The 17,989-nt window shown below is 38.4% G+C and overlaps 1 protein-coding gene and 1 long non-coding RNA gene across 8 annotated transcripts in view; one reads left to right on the top strand and one right to left on the bottom strand.

Moving 5' to 3' along the window:
- Window positions 1-17,989, bottom strand: part of LOC101742047 (fatty acid synthase) — a 45,363-nt gene that overhangs the window by 16,250 nt on the left and 11,124 nt on the right. Inside the window, exons 15-23 of the mRNA XM_038016265.2 lie at window positions 17,826-17,974; window positions 17,016-17,197; window positions 16,600-16,719; window positions 16,174-16,283; window positions 11,097-11,287; window positions 4,269-4,420; window positions 3,602-3,856; window positions 2,949-3,057; window positions 2,745-2,864 (exon numbers count right to left, since the gene is read on the bottom strand). Of these exons, the coding sequence (XP_037872193.1) occupies window positions 2,745-2,864; window positions 2,949-3,057; window positions 3,602-3,856; window positions 4,269-4,420; window positions 11,097-11,287; window positions 16,174-16,283; window positions 16,600-16,719; window positions 17,016-17,197; window positions 17,826-17,974 (1,388 nt within the window). The remainder of the gene's footprint in view (window positions 1-2,744; window positions 2,865-2,948; window positions 3,058-3,601; window positions 3,857-4,268; window positions 4,421-11,096; window positions 11,288-16,173; window positions 16,284-16,599; window positions 16,720-17,015; window positions 17,198-17,825; window positions 17,975-17,989) is intronic.
- On the top strand, window positions 4,439-10,460 carry LOC134200352 (uncharacterized). Of its 7 annotated transcripts, none has more exons than XR_009975238.1 (9): window positions 4,439-4,486; window positions 5,062-5,174; window positions 5,682-5,794; window positions 6,184-6,302; window positions 6,734-6,846; window positions 7,278-8,612; window positions 9,114-9,232; window positions 9,790-9,902; window positions 10,317-10,460. It is a non-coding gene; the product is annotated as an uncharacterized LOC134200352 (long non-coding RNA). The 7 variants fall into 7 exon arrangements; XR_009975237.1 differs by having other exon boundaries at window positions 5,062-6,302; window positions 7,278-7,390; window positions 7,898-8,010; window positions 8,500-8,612; XR_009975235.1 differs by having other exon boundaries at window positions 5,062-6,302; window positions 7,278-7,390; window positions 7,892-8,010; window positions 8,500-8,612.

The following is a 17,989-nucleotide window of genomic DNA, read 5'->3' as shown; positions in this document are numbered from 1 at the left end:
AAATCTGTCTAGTTCATTTAGCTGTACACTTCGACGAGGTGGTCATGAACAGTCTGATAAATTGATATTCATGCAATGTATACCAAAGGGAGGTTTGTTCATGTTGTGGGTAATCGATTGTATGAATGTTAACTCCTTTCTCTTCCTTGTATAACACCACCAATCATTTCAACAAACTTTCATTCCCTGTGTCATGTCCATACAGCTCTCAGGATAGAAATTATTCTCCGCGACCCCCTCTAGCACGTCATTCAAGACAGTAAATTATTTATGCTATTTTTGATTTATCGTCCATATTTCAACTCTATTCAGGATTAATAATCAACTATTAAGTGAACCACCGTGTTTTTGTTAATTTTCTTATCTTTCTATATTATCTTCGTGAGATTTTCCAAGGTCGATCGTGTCAAGGCACTTTGAATTTTGATTTCTTCGGAGCTTCCAGTATTTGTGATTCCATCATTTACAGCAGTGCTTAAGGTACAATAATGTGAATACTGTGCAGACGGGCTCATTTATCTGTGTCTATAGCTATTATTGTATTATTGTGGACTCAACTTGAATACTTATTGGATTCTGTGATCGATTGCTTTCATTGCAGATTGTCGCTTGTGTACCGTACTGGAATTCGTTTTGCGATTTGCGAGTTACTTATATCGATTAAAAGTAAAAAAAACTATGGCTGACAGAATAAATTGTAATTTTAATGCTCTTAGAAGAAATCACTTTTTTGAACGCCACATCACCGCCCAATTACTGGTTTTTGCGGAATTTATCCAAAGTCCCTTATACATATTAAGCTGCATAAAGTTGCGCCATATAAATAAGAGATGTTCGAGATAATAGCCGATACTTGTTACCATTTTTAGTTAATTTCTTTTGTGAAGCGGAATATGAAAGAAATGTGACCAATCCCTAAAGGTTCTCCTGTGTTTCACATCCTTCTTAATTTTACATATTTATTTAGGAATTTCATCATATTATGGCGTACGCACGTTCAAAAGCGAATCTTTGGTTATTTAAGAAGCAAAGACTAGCAGAAATCAACTCGAACTTAAACTAAACCTAACAGTTTTAATTCCTATAACAGTATTTTTTTATTGCCTGGATGGTTGGACGAGCTCACAGCCCACCTGGTGTTAAGTGGTTACCTGAACCCATAGACATCTACAACGTAAATAAGCCACCCACCTTGAAATATAAGTTCTAAGGTCTCAAAATATATAGTTACAGTTACATTATTACTAGCAGAATTCTCTGTTACCTAGAATTTTTTTGGAATCGTCTCTTATTTGGTGAGATACATCGAATTGTTGTTGTATTTACGCATGGTTCAAAACAAAAAAAAAATACAAATAAAATATTAAGTGTTGGAACTTAAGAACAATACGAGGGCGGCACTGAAAATTTCGGGAATTAACGAAGTGATACAACATTACTATTTAAAAATGTATTTATTGCTTTTCGAAGTATTCTCCGCGAAATTTGACACATTTTTCCATACGATGGAACCAATCATTGAGGCAACCATTCCAATCGGAAGTTGGGGTCTCCAAAATGGCCGTTTTGTAGGCGTCCACAGCTTCTTCAGGTGATGAAAGTCTCTGTCCACGCAATTTATTCTTTATTTTAGGGAAAGTATAGAAATCATTAGGGCTTAGGTCGGGGCTGTACGGCGGATGGTCTAATAATTCCATGTTTTCTTGCTCTAAAAACTCTTTTGTTCTGTGCGCGGTTTGAGAACTCGCATTGTCGTGATGGAGGATGATGCGGCGGTTGCAGTTCTCTTTACGGAGTTCAGAAACGACCTGTGGCAAACAAATGCTAGCATACCATTCTGCATTAACCGTTCTTTGTCCCTCAAGAGGAATAGTCGTAACATGGCCGGTTTTGGAGACAAACGTGGCCACCATTTTTTTTGCAACACTCCGTGAACGAACAATTTTTGTTGGCTTTAACTCATTTTCGAACACCCAAACTCGTGACTGGTTTTTTGTTTCGAGTTCGTACGCGTATATCCAGGATTCGTCACCTGATACAATGTTGTATACAGCATTTGAGGATCCTGCGTGGAATCTTTCGAGAGTTCTGACGCACCAAGTAACGCGAGCCGCTTTTTGCTCTTCACAGAGTGAATGCGGTATCCATCAGGAAAACACCTTTTTTACACCTAATTGTTCATGCAAGATTATTTGTATTTGACTCATGCCAATGTCTAAAGTTGCCTGAATTTCGCGGTATGTCACATGTCGATCTTCCTCAATCAGCTTACGCACAGCATCAACGTTTTCTTGGGTGACTGCAGTTTTTGGACGACCTTGACGGGGATCATCACTGAGCTTGACACGTCTACGTAGAAACTCAGCAAACCAGCGATAAATTGTGGTTTTGGATGGGGCTTCATCACCAAATGCAGAAATCATCCGGTCAACACAGTGTTAAACCACTTCGAAAGTCATAATAAATCATCGCTCTTGAATTTTCTCGAGTCAATTCCATTTTCTCAACGACTAAAGAAGTTTGACAAAACCTCGTGACAAGACCGAGAATCTTTTTTTAAATAAATAAATGGTATTCGATTTTCAAAACCAAGGAGGTTTCAATTAAAAAGATTTTAATATGCCAGGAACAGTGGAAATATTCCATTCCCGATACTTTTAGTGCAGCCTAGTATATTACAGTTATGTTCCCAATTCAAAAAAATAATTTTATTTCCAATATCTTTATTATTTGATTGCGTTTACCTTAACAAGTACTCCAGATCCACTTGGTTCAGAAACTTCAGCCCAGTGCAAGGAATTAACGTTCCCAGTTTCCGCGCTTTGGAGCATCGCATTTGTGTATGAGCTAGTCACACTTTTGAACTAAAATAAAGTATTAAAATTGTGATTTTCTATTATGAATCCTTTCAGATTGTCTATACTCTTGTCTATAATAAAGTTACTCACGTTAATCAATTTTCCTTTTTCTTCACTCGACGGAACTAACAGACTAATGGGATATGGAGTTCGAGAAGTTTCACGGAATTGAATATCCTTAATATATACGCCTGGACCTCTAAAACAATGGAAATTTAGGGCTTTGGAGGGCGAAGATCTTTCCTTGGCAGTTGGAAACACGAATAACAAGTTTTCGCTAGACTAAATTTTCTCAGTGAAATTTTTGTGTAAAAACCTTCAGTTACGATCATCCCAGTGATATATCGCCCAAAAAAGCCTTCAGACATCAAAAGCCTTCGATCGAATCTACTTTTACGGTAACCGCTTTTTTGTAGGTTTTTTTTGTACAGGTATCGTAAAGCTCGAAATTTTAGATTAATGATGCAATGAAATGTTTGATTCTCAATAACCACCACTCAAACTTTATAAATTGAAGCTGTGTCGGGATCTGTGTAATTATAATTCTAAATCAAGGGATTTTCCTAAAAAGTGAAATCAGGGCGGCGTCATAGTTTTGATTTTTTAGAGAATTCATACACTATTTTCGGTACCACTTATATCTGTAATAAATATTTTTTTTTTACGCTTAAGCTATAGTTTAGTTTAATTACGCTTAAGTAAAGATTATAATAAGTGTAATATTTAAATGAGCGCGCACTTACTGTATCAAACCGCAGATGTTTGAAAAATTTACTTTTAACATACATTTTCCATGCTTTGTAAAAGTTTGATTTGAAGATTCAATGGTATCGATAACAATTCTATTAATCTGAGTTGGTTGTAAAACACCATCATAGTTCTGATTCAGGATAACAAGCTGCAGCATATTCTCAATCAACGTCACCCAGTTATCGCGCCATTCTATCATGGCTTCTGATAAAGACAAGTTAACACTCTTTATCAGACGGAAATCTTCGCTAAAATAAAAAAAATCGAACAATAATAAAACTGCGTACCATTTTAACCTGGTATTTTCTGTCAAGCAAGCATGTTTGGGTAAAATAATAAATTGATAGTAAATATGGTAACGATTGCACTCTACCACAGTAGCTCGACCACATTTTTGCTCAAAGCTTAGTAACGCAGGTCTGCTTCCTCTAGTGCAAGTAATCTTAAACTCAGATTCCGATTTAATGATGTTTTGTACATGTTGTGGGTACATATCTTTCGTAAAGAAGCAAGTCCTGATCTTCTTGCCGTTTCTCTTCACTGGTGTGACTGCAGTCCAAATCGGATCGAGAGCTATAACGATTTAGAAGCGCCTGTGAAGCCTTAATGAATACATTATATGTTTTGATATTGATTCAGGGTAAAATGTAGCCTTATAACCTGTAAGAGTATCCTTTTTCTTGTAGTAGTTGATAGAAGTCATTCGTGTTCAAGGTCATTGGAGTGTCAGTTGTATGAGTTTCTTTTCCGAATATATTTTTGCTAACCAGTAAAACAATTCCACTTGCAACTTTGGATCCATCATTTGTAACCTGAATAGTTAATATAGTTTTTTCAACATGTTAAGCATAAGCGAAGTTTCGAGTGAGAATCTACAGGTATTTGAGCAAAAAAACAATTTGTAACCAGTTTCGTTTTACCTTCTTGATTACTTTTATACTAAAAATTGCTCATAATTTGAACGAAAAGTACTCATAAAGGATTACTTGCTTTTTCATTTTTATGGAGTTTGAAAGTTTTCGATTGGTTAGACACTAGGCATTGGTTAGGTACTAGGCATTGGTTAGATACTAGGCATTGGTTAGATACTGGGCATTGGTTAGATACTAGGCATTGGTTAGATACTAGGCATTGGTTAGATACTAGGCATTGGTTAGATACTGGGCATTGGTTAGATACTAGGCATTGATTAGATACTAGGCATTGGTTAGATACTAGGCATTGGTTAGGTACTGGGCATTGGTTAGATACTAGGCATTGATTAGATACTAGGCATTGGTTAGATACTAGGCATTGGTTAGATTACTGGGCATTGGTTAGATACTAGGCATTGGTTAGATACTAGGCATTGATTAGATACTAGGCATTGGTTAGACACCAGGTTACTGTTTTTTATTTATTTTGATTCTTAACAATTTAACTATGTGGACTATCATTACTAAAACAGTTTCAGTCAGAATTTCGTTGTTGATTTACAAAAACCTGAAGAAGAGAAGTAGAGAAGAGAGTTAATATAATTTTTTCAACATGTTAAGCATAAGCGAAGTTTCGAGTGAGAATCTACAGGTATTTGAGCAATAAAAACAATTTGTAACCAGTTTCGTTTTATCTTCTTGATTACTTTTATACTAAAAATTGCTCATAATTTGAACGAAAAATACTCATAAAGGATTACTTGCTTTTTCGTTTTTATGGAGTTTGAAAGTTTTCGATTGGTTAGACACTAGTAAGGCATTGGTTAGATACTAGGCATTGGTTAGATACTAGGCATTGGTTAGATACTAGGCATTGGTTAGATACTAGGCATTGGTTAGATACTAGGCATTGGTTAGATACTAGTCATTGGTTAGATACTAGGCGTTGGTTAGATATTAGGCATTGGTTAGATACTAGACATTGGTTAGATACTAGGCATTGGTGAGATACTGGGCATTGGTTAGATACTAGGCATTTGTTAGATATTAGGCATTGGTTAGATACTAGGCATTGGTTAGACACCAGGTTACTGTTTTTTATTTATTTTGATTCTTAACAATTTAACTATGTGGACTATCATTACTAAAACAGTTTCAGTCAGAATTTCGTTGTTGATTTACAAAAACCTGAAGAAGAGAAGTAGAGAAGAGAGTTAATATAATTTTTTCAACATGTTAAGCATAAGCGAAGTTTTGAGTGAGAATCTACAGGTATTTGAGCAATAAAAACAATTTGTAACCAGTTTCGTTTTATCTTCTTGATTACTTTTATACTAAAAATTGCTCATAATTTGAACGAAAAATACTCATAAAAGATTACTTGCTTTTTCGTTTTTATGGAGTTTGAAAGTTTTCGATTGGTTAAACACTAGGCATTGCTTAGATACTAGGCATTGGTTAGATAATAGGCATTGGTTAGATACTAGGCACTGGTTAGATACTAGGCATTGGTTAGATACTAGGCATTGGTTAGATACTAGGCATTGGTTAGATACTAGGCATTGATTAGATACTAGGCATTGGTTAGACACCAGGTTACTGTTTTTTATTTATTTTGATTCTTAACAATTTAACTATGTGGACTATCATTATTAAAACAGTTTCAGTCAGAATTTCGTTGTTGATTTACAAAAACCTGAAGAAGATAAGTAGAGAAGAGAGTTAATATAATTTTTTCAACATGTTAAGCATAAGCGAAGTTTCGAGTGAGAATCTACAGGTATTTGAGCAATAAAAACAAATTGTAACCAGTTTCGTTTTATCTTCTTGATTACTTTTATACTAAAAATTGCTCATAATTTGAACGAAAAATACTCATAAAGGATTACTTGCTTTTTCGTTTTTATGGAGTTTGAAAGTTTTCGATTGGTTAGACACTAGGCATTGGTTAGATACTAGGCATTGGTTAGATACTAGGCATTGGTTAGATACTAGGCATTGGTTAGATACTAGGCATTGGTTAGATACTAGGCATTGGTTAGATACTAGGCATTGGTTAGATACTACGCATTGGTTAGATATTAGGCATTGGTTAGATACTAGACATTGGTTAGATACTAGGCATTGGTTAGACACCAGGTTACTGTTTTTTATTTATTTTGATTCTTAACAATTTAACTATGTGGACTATCATTACTAAAACAATTTCAGTCAGAATTTCGTTGTTGATTTACAAAAACCTGAAGAAGAGAAGTAGAGAAGAGAGTTAATATAATTTTTTCAACATGTTAAGCATAAGCGAAGTTTCGAGTGAGAATCTACAGGTATTTGAGCAATAAAAACAATTTGTAACCAGTTTCGTTTTATCTTCTTGATTACTTTTATACTAAAAATTGCTCATAATTTGAACGAAAAATACTCATAAAGGATTACTTGCTTTTTCGTTTTTATGGAGTTTGAAAGTTTTCGATTGGTTAGACACTAGGCATTGGTTAGATACTAGGCATTGGTTAGATACTAGGCATTGGTTAGATACTAGGCATTGGTTAGATACTAGGCATTGGTTAGATACTAGGCATTGGTTAGATACTAGGCATTGGTTAGATACTACGCATTGGTTAGATATTAGGCATTGGTTAGATACTAGACATTGGTTAGATACTAGGCATTGGTTAGACACCAGGTTACTGTTTTTTATTTATTTTGATTCTTAACAATTTAACTATGTGGACTATCATTACTAAAACAATTTCAGTCAGAATTTCGTTGTTGATTTACAAAAACCTGAAGAAGAGAAGTAGAGAAGAGAGTTAATATAATTTTTTCAACATGTTAAGCATAAGCGAAGTTTCGAGTGAGAATCTACAGGTATTTGAGCAATAAAAACAATTTGTAACCAGTTTCGTTTTATCTTCTTGATTACTTTTATACTAAAAATTGCTCATAATTTGAACGAAAAATACTCATAAAGGATTACTTGCTTTTTCGTTTTTATGGAGTTTGAAAGTTTTCGATTGGTTAGACACTAGTAAGGCATTGGTTAGATACTAGGCATTGGTTAGATACTAGGCATTGGTTAGATACTAGGCATTGGTTAGATACTAGGCATTGGTTAGATACTAGGCATTGGTTAGATACTAGGCATTGGTTAGATACTAGGCATTGGTTAGATACTACGCATTGGTTAGATATTAGGCATTGGTTAGATACTAGACATTGGTTAGATACTAGGCATTGGTTAGATACTAGGCATTGGTTAGATACTAGGCATTGATTAGATACTAGGCGTTGGTTAGACACCAGGTTACTGTTTTTTATTTATTTTGATTCTTAACAATTTAACTATGTGGACTATCATTACTAAAACAGTTTCAGTCAGAATTTCGTTGTTGATTTACAAAAACCTGAAGAAGAGAAGTAGAGAAGAGAGTTAATATAATTTTTTCAACATGTTAAGCATAAGCGAAGTTTCGAGTGAGAATCTACAGGTATTTGAGCAATAAAAACAATTTGTAACCAGTTTCGTTTTATCTTCTTGATTACTTTTATACTAAAAATTGCTCATAATTTGAACGAAAAATACTCATAAAGGATTACTTGCTTTTTCGTTTTTATGGAGTTTGAAAGTTTTCGATTGGTTAGACACTAGTAAGGCATTGGTTAGATACTAGGCATTGGTTAGATACTAGGCATTGGTTAGATACTAGGCATTGGTTAGATACTAGGCATTGGTTAGATACTAGTCATTGGTTAGATACTAGGCGTTGGTTAGATATTAGGCATTGGTTAGATACTAGACATTGGTTAGATACTAGGCATTGGTGAGATACTGGGCATTGGTTAGATACTAGGCATTTGTTAGATATTAGGCATTGGTTAGATACTAGGCATTGGTTAGACACCAGGTTACTGTTTTTTATTTATTTTGATTCTTAACAATTTAACTATGTGGACTATCATTACTAAAACAGTTTCAGTCAGAATTTCGTTGTTGATTTACAAAAACCTGAAGAAGAGAAGTAGAGAAGAGAGTTAATATAATTTTTTCAACATGTTAAGCATAAGCGAAGTTTCGAGTGAGAATCTACAGGTATTTGAGCAATAAAAACAATTTGTAACCAGTTTCGTTTTATCTTCTTGATTACTTTTATACTAAAAATTGCTCATAATTTGAACGAAAAATACTCATAAAGGATTACTTGCTTTTTCGTTTTTATGGAGTTTGAAAGTTTTCGATTGGTTAGACACTAGTAAGGCATTGGTTAGATACTAGGCATTGGTTAGATACTAGGCATTGGTTAGATACTAGGCATTGGTTAGATACTAGGCATTGGTTAGATACTAGGCATTGGTTAGATACTAGTCATTGGTTAGATACTAGGCGTTGGTTAGATATTAGGCATTGGTTAGATACTAGACATTGGTTAGATACTAGGCATTGGTGAGATACTGGGCATTGGTTAGATACTAGGCATTGGTTAGATACTAGGCATTGATTAGATACTAGGCATTGGTTAGACACCAGGTTACTGTTTTTTATTTATTTTGATTCTTAACAATTTAACTATGTGGACTATCATTATTAAAACAGTTTCAGTCAGAATTTCGTTGTTGATTTACAAAAACCTGAAGAAGATAAGTAGAGAAGAGAGTTAATATAATTTTTTCAACATGTTAAGCATAAGCGAAGTTTCGAGTGAGAATCTACAGGTATTTGAGCAATAAAAACAAATTGTAACCAGTTTCGTTTTATCTTCTTGATTACTTTTATACTAAAAATTGCTCATAGTTTGAACGAAAAATACTCATAAAGGATTACTTGCTTTTTCGTTTTTATGGAGTTTGAAAGTTTTCGATTGGTTAGACACTAGGCATTGGTTAGATACTAAGCATTGGTTAGATACTAGGCATTGGTTAGATACTAGGCATTGGTTAGATACTAGGCATTGGTTAGATACTAGGCATTGGTTAGATACTACGCATTGGTTAGATACTAGGCATTGGTTAGATACTACGCATTGGTTAGATATTAGGCATTGGTTAGATACTAGGCATTGGTTAGATACTAGGCATTGATTAGATACTAGGTATTGGTTAGATACTAGGCATTGGTTAGATACTAGGCATTGGTTAGATAATAGGCATTGGTTAGATACTAGGCATTGGTTAGATACTAGGCATTGATTAGACACCAGGTTACTGCTTTTTATTTATTTTGATTCTTAACAATTTAACTATGTGGACTATCATTACTAAAACAATTTCAGTCAGAATTTCGTTGTTGATTTACAAAAACCTGAAGAAGAGAAGTAGAGAAGAGAGTTAATATAATTTTTTCAACATGTTAAGCATAAGCGAAGTTTCGAGTGAGAATCTACAGGTATTTGAGCAATAAAAATAATTTGTAACCAGTTTCGTTTTACATTCTTGATTACTTTTATACTAAAAATTGCTCATAATTTGAACGAAAAATACTCATAAAGGATTACTTGCTTTTTCGTTTTTATGGAGTTTGAAAGTTTTCGATTGGTTAGACACTAGGCATTGGTTAGATTCTAGGCATTGGTTAGATACTAGGCATTGGTTAGATACTAGGCATTGGTTAGATACTAGGCATTGGTTAGATATTAGGCATTGGTTAGATACTACGCATTGGTTAGATATTAGGCATTGGTTAGATACTAGACATTGGTTAGATACTAGGCATTGGTTAGACACCAGGTTACTGTTTTTTATTTATTTTGATTCTTAACAATTTAACTATGTGGACTTATCATTACTAAAACAATTTCAGTCAGAATTTCGTTGTTGATTTACAAAAACCTGAAGAAGAGAAGTAGAGAAGAGAGTTAATATAATTTTTTCAACATGTTAAGCATCAGCGAAGTTTCGAGTGAGAATCTACAGGTATTTGAGCAATAAAAACAATTTGTAACCAGTTTCGTTTTATCTTCTTGATTACTTTTATACTAAAAATTGCTCATAATTTGAACGAAAAATACTCATAAAGGATTACTTGCTTTTTCGTTTTTATGGAGTTTGAAAGTTTTCGATTGGTTAGACACTAGGCATTGGTTAGATTCTAGGCATTGGTTAGATACTAGGCATTGGTTAGATAATAGGCATTGGTTAGATAATAGGCATTGGTTAGATACTAGGCATTGGTTAGATACTAGGCATTGGTTAGATAATAGGCATTGGTTAGATAATAGGCATTGGTTAGATACTAGGCATTGGTAAGATACTAGGCATTGGTTAGATACTAGGCATTGATTAGATACTAGGCATTGGTTAGAGAAACAGTTTCAGTCAGAATTTCGTTGTTGATTTACAAAAACTTGAAGAAGAGGACAAAAAAAAACAAAAAAGAGACTATATTATCGCTTTCTTTTCAAAATTATATTTTTTATGTTTAGTCATATCTATCGTTCATGAAACCACATGATCCACATTGCAGATTATATCCACACAAATAAACGTCATAATTGCTATTTACAAAATTAAGCAAATTTATATCTTATGTTTTACATACATGTGTACATTTTTAATAATACAGCTAATATGGGACACTAACCTCAAATTGTCCATCGCCCTTATTGATCGCGACGCGCAATTTTAATATTTTTTCTTCGTAAAGTGCTGGTTGAACATCGATAAATAAATCGAGAAATCTAACCGATATTTTCCTCTTAGGCAAAGACATTGACATAGAAAGTGTATCCCATACCAGCATTAATATTCCGCCTATAGGGTACATCATTTTTCCTGTAAAAAATACTATACTTTTTAAAATTTTAAGTAGAAAATATATGACATATCCTTCAGAAGTAGATCATAGAGAGAAGTAGATCGTAGATCATTTTTTTAAGATAGGAAGCGACTTGGCTGTACTCTGGTATTCATCATTCAACATCATAAATAACTTGTACCACTCGCCACCATGGAAAATGCAAGTTCACCTGTCATGGACTATTTAAACCACCCGATTAGTCCCATCATGTCTCTACGCAAACTGTATAAACGCCTGCTGTATAAACGCCTCAGAGACTTCATCTCATGCACGGGCATTGTCATCGATGAACTATTCGGATTCCGCGTAAATCACTCATGCCACAATAGGTGAACCACCTCACAGAGCACATTCTCATAGGGCTTAACCGACCAAAGCCGATCTACACGGAAGCTCTTCTTCTTCGACGTCGCCAAAGCGTTCGACAAAGTCTGGCAAAACGGTTTGATTTTCAAACTATTCAACATTAGCGTGCCGGACAGTCTCGTGCTCATCATAGGGGACTTCTTGTCGAACTGCTCTTTTCGATATCGGGTCAAGGGAACCAGCTCCTCCCCGCGACCTCTCACGGCCGGAGTCCCGCAAGGGGCCATCCTCTCTCCGCTCCTCTTTAGTTTGTTTACTAACGACATTCCCCGGTCGCCGCCGACTCATTTGACTTTATTCGCCAACGGCCGACCGTTTACTACTCGAGTAGAAACAAGTCCGTAATCGCGAGGAAACTCCAGAACGCAGTAACCTTAAGACAGTGGTTCCGAAAATGGCGCATAGACATTAACCCGGCGAAAGGCACAGCGGTGCTATTTCGAAGGGGAAGCTCAACACATATTTCCTCCCGCATTCGGATCAGGAACCTTAATCCCTAGACACGTCCTTAGGGGTCCATCAGAACCAATAATCCTTGCATTAGACGCCTTCAGCTCTAACACTAGGAGCAGATTTAGGGACTCTAAAATAAATCGCCGCGTCGCCCGCCAAAACCGCCTCCGAGCTTCCGGCCCAGACATCAAAGCCTCGGCACCCTCTGCGTCGCAGGCTAAGCCAGCGTTCGTTCCGGCGGCGGTGCCCAGTGTCTCGGCCTGGGCAAAACCGCTGCCGTACACGAACACGGCTACAACTCCCTCCTCCGCGATTCGTCCCACCCCCGCGACTCGTCCCTCTCCCGCGACTTGCCCTCCGACCGCGTCCGACAATCTCGCTTTAGCGATCGACTTCTTTCAGTCGATCAACTTTGAGCGCGTTAACGCTTTGGGCGACGCCATTCGCGCTGCCTCCACTGCACAACACTTTATCGCCGTTGTGCAGGAATACGCCGACGTATACGCGTCATTAAATACGTACGTCCTCCCCTCACTCCGCCGGTAATCAATGGCGTATATAAGTAGAATAAAGCCCCTATCCGTAACGATAGGATTTTTTAACGCTTACGGTCTCGCAAATCAACGTGATCAGGTTTCTGACTTTTTGCGTGACCACCAAATTGATATCTTTTTAGTGCAGGAGACCCTACTTAAGCCCGCGCGCCGTGACCCTAAAATCGCGAACTATAACATGGTCAGGAACGACAGGCTCTCTGCCCGTGGTGGTGGTACCGTCATTTACTATAGAAGAGCCCTGCATTGCGTCCCGCTCGATCCTCCCGCGCTCGCTAATATCGAAGCATCAGTGTGCCGAATCTCACTGACGGGACACGCGCCGATCGTTATCGCGTCCGTTTATCTTCCACCGGATAAGATCGTTCTAAGCAGTGATATCGAGGCGCTGCTCGGTATGGGGAACTCTGTCATTCTGGCGGGCGACCTAAATTGTAAACACATCAGGTGGAACTCACACACCACAACCCCGAATGGCAGGCGGCTTGACGCGTTAGTCGATGATCTCGCCTTCGATATCGTCGCTCCGCTAACCCCGACTCACTACCCGCTAAATATCGCGCATCGCCCGGATATACTCGACATAGCGTTATTAAAAAACGTAACTCTGCGCTTACACTCGATCGAAGTAGTTTCAGAGTTAGATTCAGACCACCGTCCCGTCGTTATGAAGCTCGGTCGCGCTCCCGATTCCGTTCCCGTCACGAGGACTGTGGTGGATTGGCACACGCTGGGCATCAGCCTGGCTGAATCTGATCCACCATCGCTTCCGTTTAGTCCGGACTCTATCCCGTCTCCTCAGGATACCGCTGAAGCCATAGACATCGTAACGTCACACATCACCTCGACATTAGATAGGTCATCGAAGCAAGTTGTAGCGGAGGACTTCCTTCACCGCTTCAAATTGCCCGACGATATTAGGGAACTCCTTAGAGCTAAGAACGCCTCGATCCGTGCGTACGATAGGTATCCTACCGCGGAAAATCGTATTCGAATGCGTGCCCTACAACGCGACGTAAAGTCTCGCATCACCGAAGTCCGAGATGCCAGATGGTCTGATTTCTTAGAAGGACTCGCGCCCTCTCAAAGGTCTTACTACCGCTTAGCTCGTACTCTCAAATCGGATACGGTAGTAACTATGCCCCCCCTCGTAGGCCCCTCAGGCCGACTCGCGGCGTTCGATGATGACGAAAAAGCAGAGCTGCTGGCCGATACATTGCAAACCCAGTGCACGCCCAGCACTCAATCCGTGGACCCTGTTCATGTAGAATTAGTAGACAGTGAGGTAGAACGCAGAGCCTTCTTGCCACCCTCTGATGCGTTACCACCCGTCACCCCGATGGAAGTTAAAGACTTGATCAAAGACCTACGTCCTCGCAAGGCTCCCGGTTCCGACGGTATATCCAACCGCGTTATTAAACTTCTACCCGTCCAACTCATCGTGATGTTGGCATCTATTTTCAATGCCGCTATGGCGAACTGTATCTTTCCCGCGGTGTGGAAAGAAGCGGACGTTATCGGCATACATAAACCCGGTAAACCAAAAAATCATCCGACGAGCTACCGCCCGATTAGCCTCCTCATGTCTCTAGGCAAACTGTATGAGCGTCTGCTCTACAAACGCCTCAGAGACTTCGTCTCATCCAAGGGCATTCTTATCGATGAACAATTCGGATTCCGTACAAATCACTCATGCGTTCAACAGGTGCACCGCCTCACGGAGCACATTCTTGTGGGGCTTAATCGACCAAAACCGTTATACACGGGAGCTCTCTTCTTCGACGTCGCAAAAGCGTTCGACAAAGTCTGGCACAATGGTTTGATTTTCAAACTATTCAACATGGGCGTGCCGGATAGTCTCGTGCTCATCATACGGGACTTCTTGTCGAACCGCTCTTTTCGATATCGAGTCGAGGGAACCCGCTCCTCCCCACGACCTCTCACAGCTGGAGTCCCGCAAGGCTCTGTCCTCTCACCCCTCCTATTTAGCTTATTCGTCAACGATATTCCCCGGTCGCCGCCGACCCATTTAGCTTTATTCGCCGACGACACGACTGTTTACTATTCTAGTAGAAATAAGTCCCTAATCGCGAAGAAGCTTCAGAGCGCAGCCCTAGCCCTAGGACAGTGGTTCCGAAAATGGCGCATAGACATCAACCCAGCGAAAAGTACTGCGGTGCTATTTCAGAGGGGAAGCTCCACACGGATTTCCTCCCGGATTAGGAGGAGGAATCTCACACCCCCGATTACTCTCTTTAGACAACCCATACCCTGGGCCAGGAAGGTCAAGTACCTGGGCGTTACCCTGGATGCATCGATGACATTCCGCCCGCATATAAAATCAGTCCGTGACCGTGCCGCGTTTATTCTCGGTAGACTCTACCCCATGATCTGTAAGCGGAGTAAAATGTCCCTTCGGAACAAGGTGACACTTTACAAAACTTGCATAAGGCCCGTCATGACTTACGCGAGTGTGGTGTTCGCTCACGCGGCCCGCACACACATAGACACCCTCCAATCCCTACAATCCCGCTTTTGCAGGTTAGCTGTCGGGGCTCCGTGGTTCGTGAGGAACGTTGACCTACACGACGACCTGGGCCTCGAATCAATTCGGAAATACATGAAGTCAGCGTCGGAACGATACTTCGATAAGGCTATGCGTCATGATAATCGCCTTATCGTTGCCGCCGCTGACTACTCCCCGAATCCTGATCATGCAGGAGCCAGTCACCGTCGACGCCCTAGACACGTCCTTACGGATCCATCAGATCCAATAACCTTTGCATTAGATGCCTTCAGCTCTAATACTAGGGGCAGGCTTAGGGACCCCGGTAACCGTACTCGTCGAACTCGACAAAGAGGTCGACGTGCAACCTAACCCATGCATCAGCCCGCTGAGTTTCTCGCCGGATCTTCTCAGTGGGTCGCGATTCCGATCCGGTAGTAGATTCATTCGCGAAACAATTGCTCTTGAGTTGTTAGGTCTCCTTCGGAGGCGCTCGGGCAGTTGTTAGCAAATCCCATCCCTCTTGGCTGAGCCTTTGCTCGCCCACCTGTCCTGGTGAAACTGGAAAGGCCTTCGGGCCACCAGTAAACTTTCAATCATAAAAAAAAAAAAAAAAAAAAAAAAAAAAAAAAAAAAAAAAAAAAAAAAAAAAAAAAAAAAAAAAAAGATTTAGGGACTCCGGTAACCGTACTCGTCGAACTCGGCAAAGAGTTAGACGTGCAATCTAACCTAAACATCAGCCCGCTGAGTTTCTCGCCGGATCTTCTCAGCGGGTCGCGATTCCGATCCGGTAGTAGATTCATTCGCGTAGTAGCTACCCTTGAGTGGTTCGGTCTCCTTTGGAGGCGCTTGGGCTGTTGTTAGCAAATCCCACCCCTCCTGGCTGAGCCTTTGCTCGCCCAACTATCCTGGTGAAACTGGATACCGGGCCACCAGTAATCCCTCATTCATAAAAAGGGACTATTTAAAAAAAAACACTTACCATTCGAAACATTTCCACTTAAATACTTATGTTCTTCATCATGTACAGATATAAAATATTCGCAGATTGCACTACATATATTCTCAGTATTTAGTGGTTTCGGAACGTACCTGCATTTAAAAATACAATAATTAATATAATTTCCGTAAATCAATCACTCGAAGGACCACCTTAAGGTTAATGTTGGTTTTTAGTCCGTTTCATGCGTGTTTTCTTATTTGTTCGATTTATTAGAAAATATTTAGCTTATTAGGATATTGAGGAAATTGATAATGAGCTTATTGAGGAGCGTACATACATCATATAATTAGTAACATACATATATGTACAATGTACAATAATATTGAAAACATGTAGTTACCAAATATATGAGAAGTATTTGTGTAAATAATCTAATCTAAATAAATAATAACATGAAGTACGTACCATTCTTCTACGTGCATCCACTCTACTAAATGTGATAACATGGGAGTCCCGGTTGATACTGGAAAGTCTACTTTTGGGTACAAAGCTTTGATATCAGGCAAACATCCTTCCATGTATAACCTGAATAACGAATATCCTAAAGTTAAATTAAGTTTAATACAATATTCTTCTCTTATTGAAAAAATAATCACAACGTTACGGTTGAAGTATTTTTACTGTAGACCATTAAACATACCAACAGCTCTGCAACGACTATTATTTCTATCACACCAACTTAAGTTTCATCGTTCGTTACAAATAATTATTTACTATCCGTCAATCCAAATTCACACCGTGAGATTGGTGGATCGGTTTAATAATGTTTAGTACATGTGATAATTCGAAGTAGTGTAATTGAAGTCTTTTTTGTAACTTACTTTCCAATCGTATGGAGAAAATGTAATATATTGCCGGATCCACTCTTAGTTAAAGAAATGTTAAAGCAGTTTGATGGCAAAGAACGTTTAAGTATGGCCTGCAGTAGTCCACGCGGAGCTATCTCTATGACAATGGCATCGTTTGGAATTAATTGAGATGTTTCCTCGAATAGAACTGGACTCTGAAACAGGGTGATGTTCGATAAATTAAAACTGCCAACAGCATCAATAACAAAGCTGTAGAGCTTAAACATTTATCATTCACATTCCGAAGCGGTAAATATTGTTACGCCCTAGGCTCGACATAAATAAAACCTTTAACAGAAGTAAATATTAAAACTCAAACGCAAATCAGTTTCTGCTATTTGATGAAAGATGGCGCTACTCGTACCGTCGTAACAATACTTTTAAAGGAAATTGCAAAGCAAAATTATCGTGTATCTTTGTTTTCGTTTTGTTTCTTTTAATACATATTATAATTAATCCACGAAACACTTTTTGTTATGTTCACTGAAAGAACTAATGAACATCTTAATGCACATGCCGTCACCTTGAGAAATGGGCTTAAAGTCTCAAATCTATTGTAATTGTCCTTCGAAGCGCAATAAAAGGGCAAAAGGTCTTATTAGAAACTATTCACAGAGTAACAGTACCGTGTGTAGACAGCGAATATATCATTTTACAAAAATAAAATGTATAATCAAAACTTTACTAAATCTTGTAAGTTAATGTGGTTACCAGTGTAAAATTAAAGCTTCAGGGGTAATGTCCAAGGGCTAACCAATAAAATATTTATGGGTTTTTACCTACCAACAAATTATTAGTCTGATATTCAGCAGAGCAGTATTTGGCCACTGGATCATTCCAATTGTCTCGAGGAACAGAAGTAGATATCCAACGATTACTTCTTGGACGCGGGTTTTTAATCACAGCCTTTAGTAATTTTAATAGATTTTGACCTTGAACAAAGAATA

This window comes from Bombyx mori, chromosome 16, assembly GCF_030269925.1.
Source record: "Bombyx mori chromosome 16, ASM3026992v2".
Taxonomy (NCBI): Eukaryota; Metazoa; Arthropoda; class Insecta; order Lepidoptera; family Bombycidae; genus Bombyx; species Bombyx mori.
Note: the sequence above shows the minus strand (reverse complement) of the source record. Positions and strands in the feature narration are given on the sequence as shown.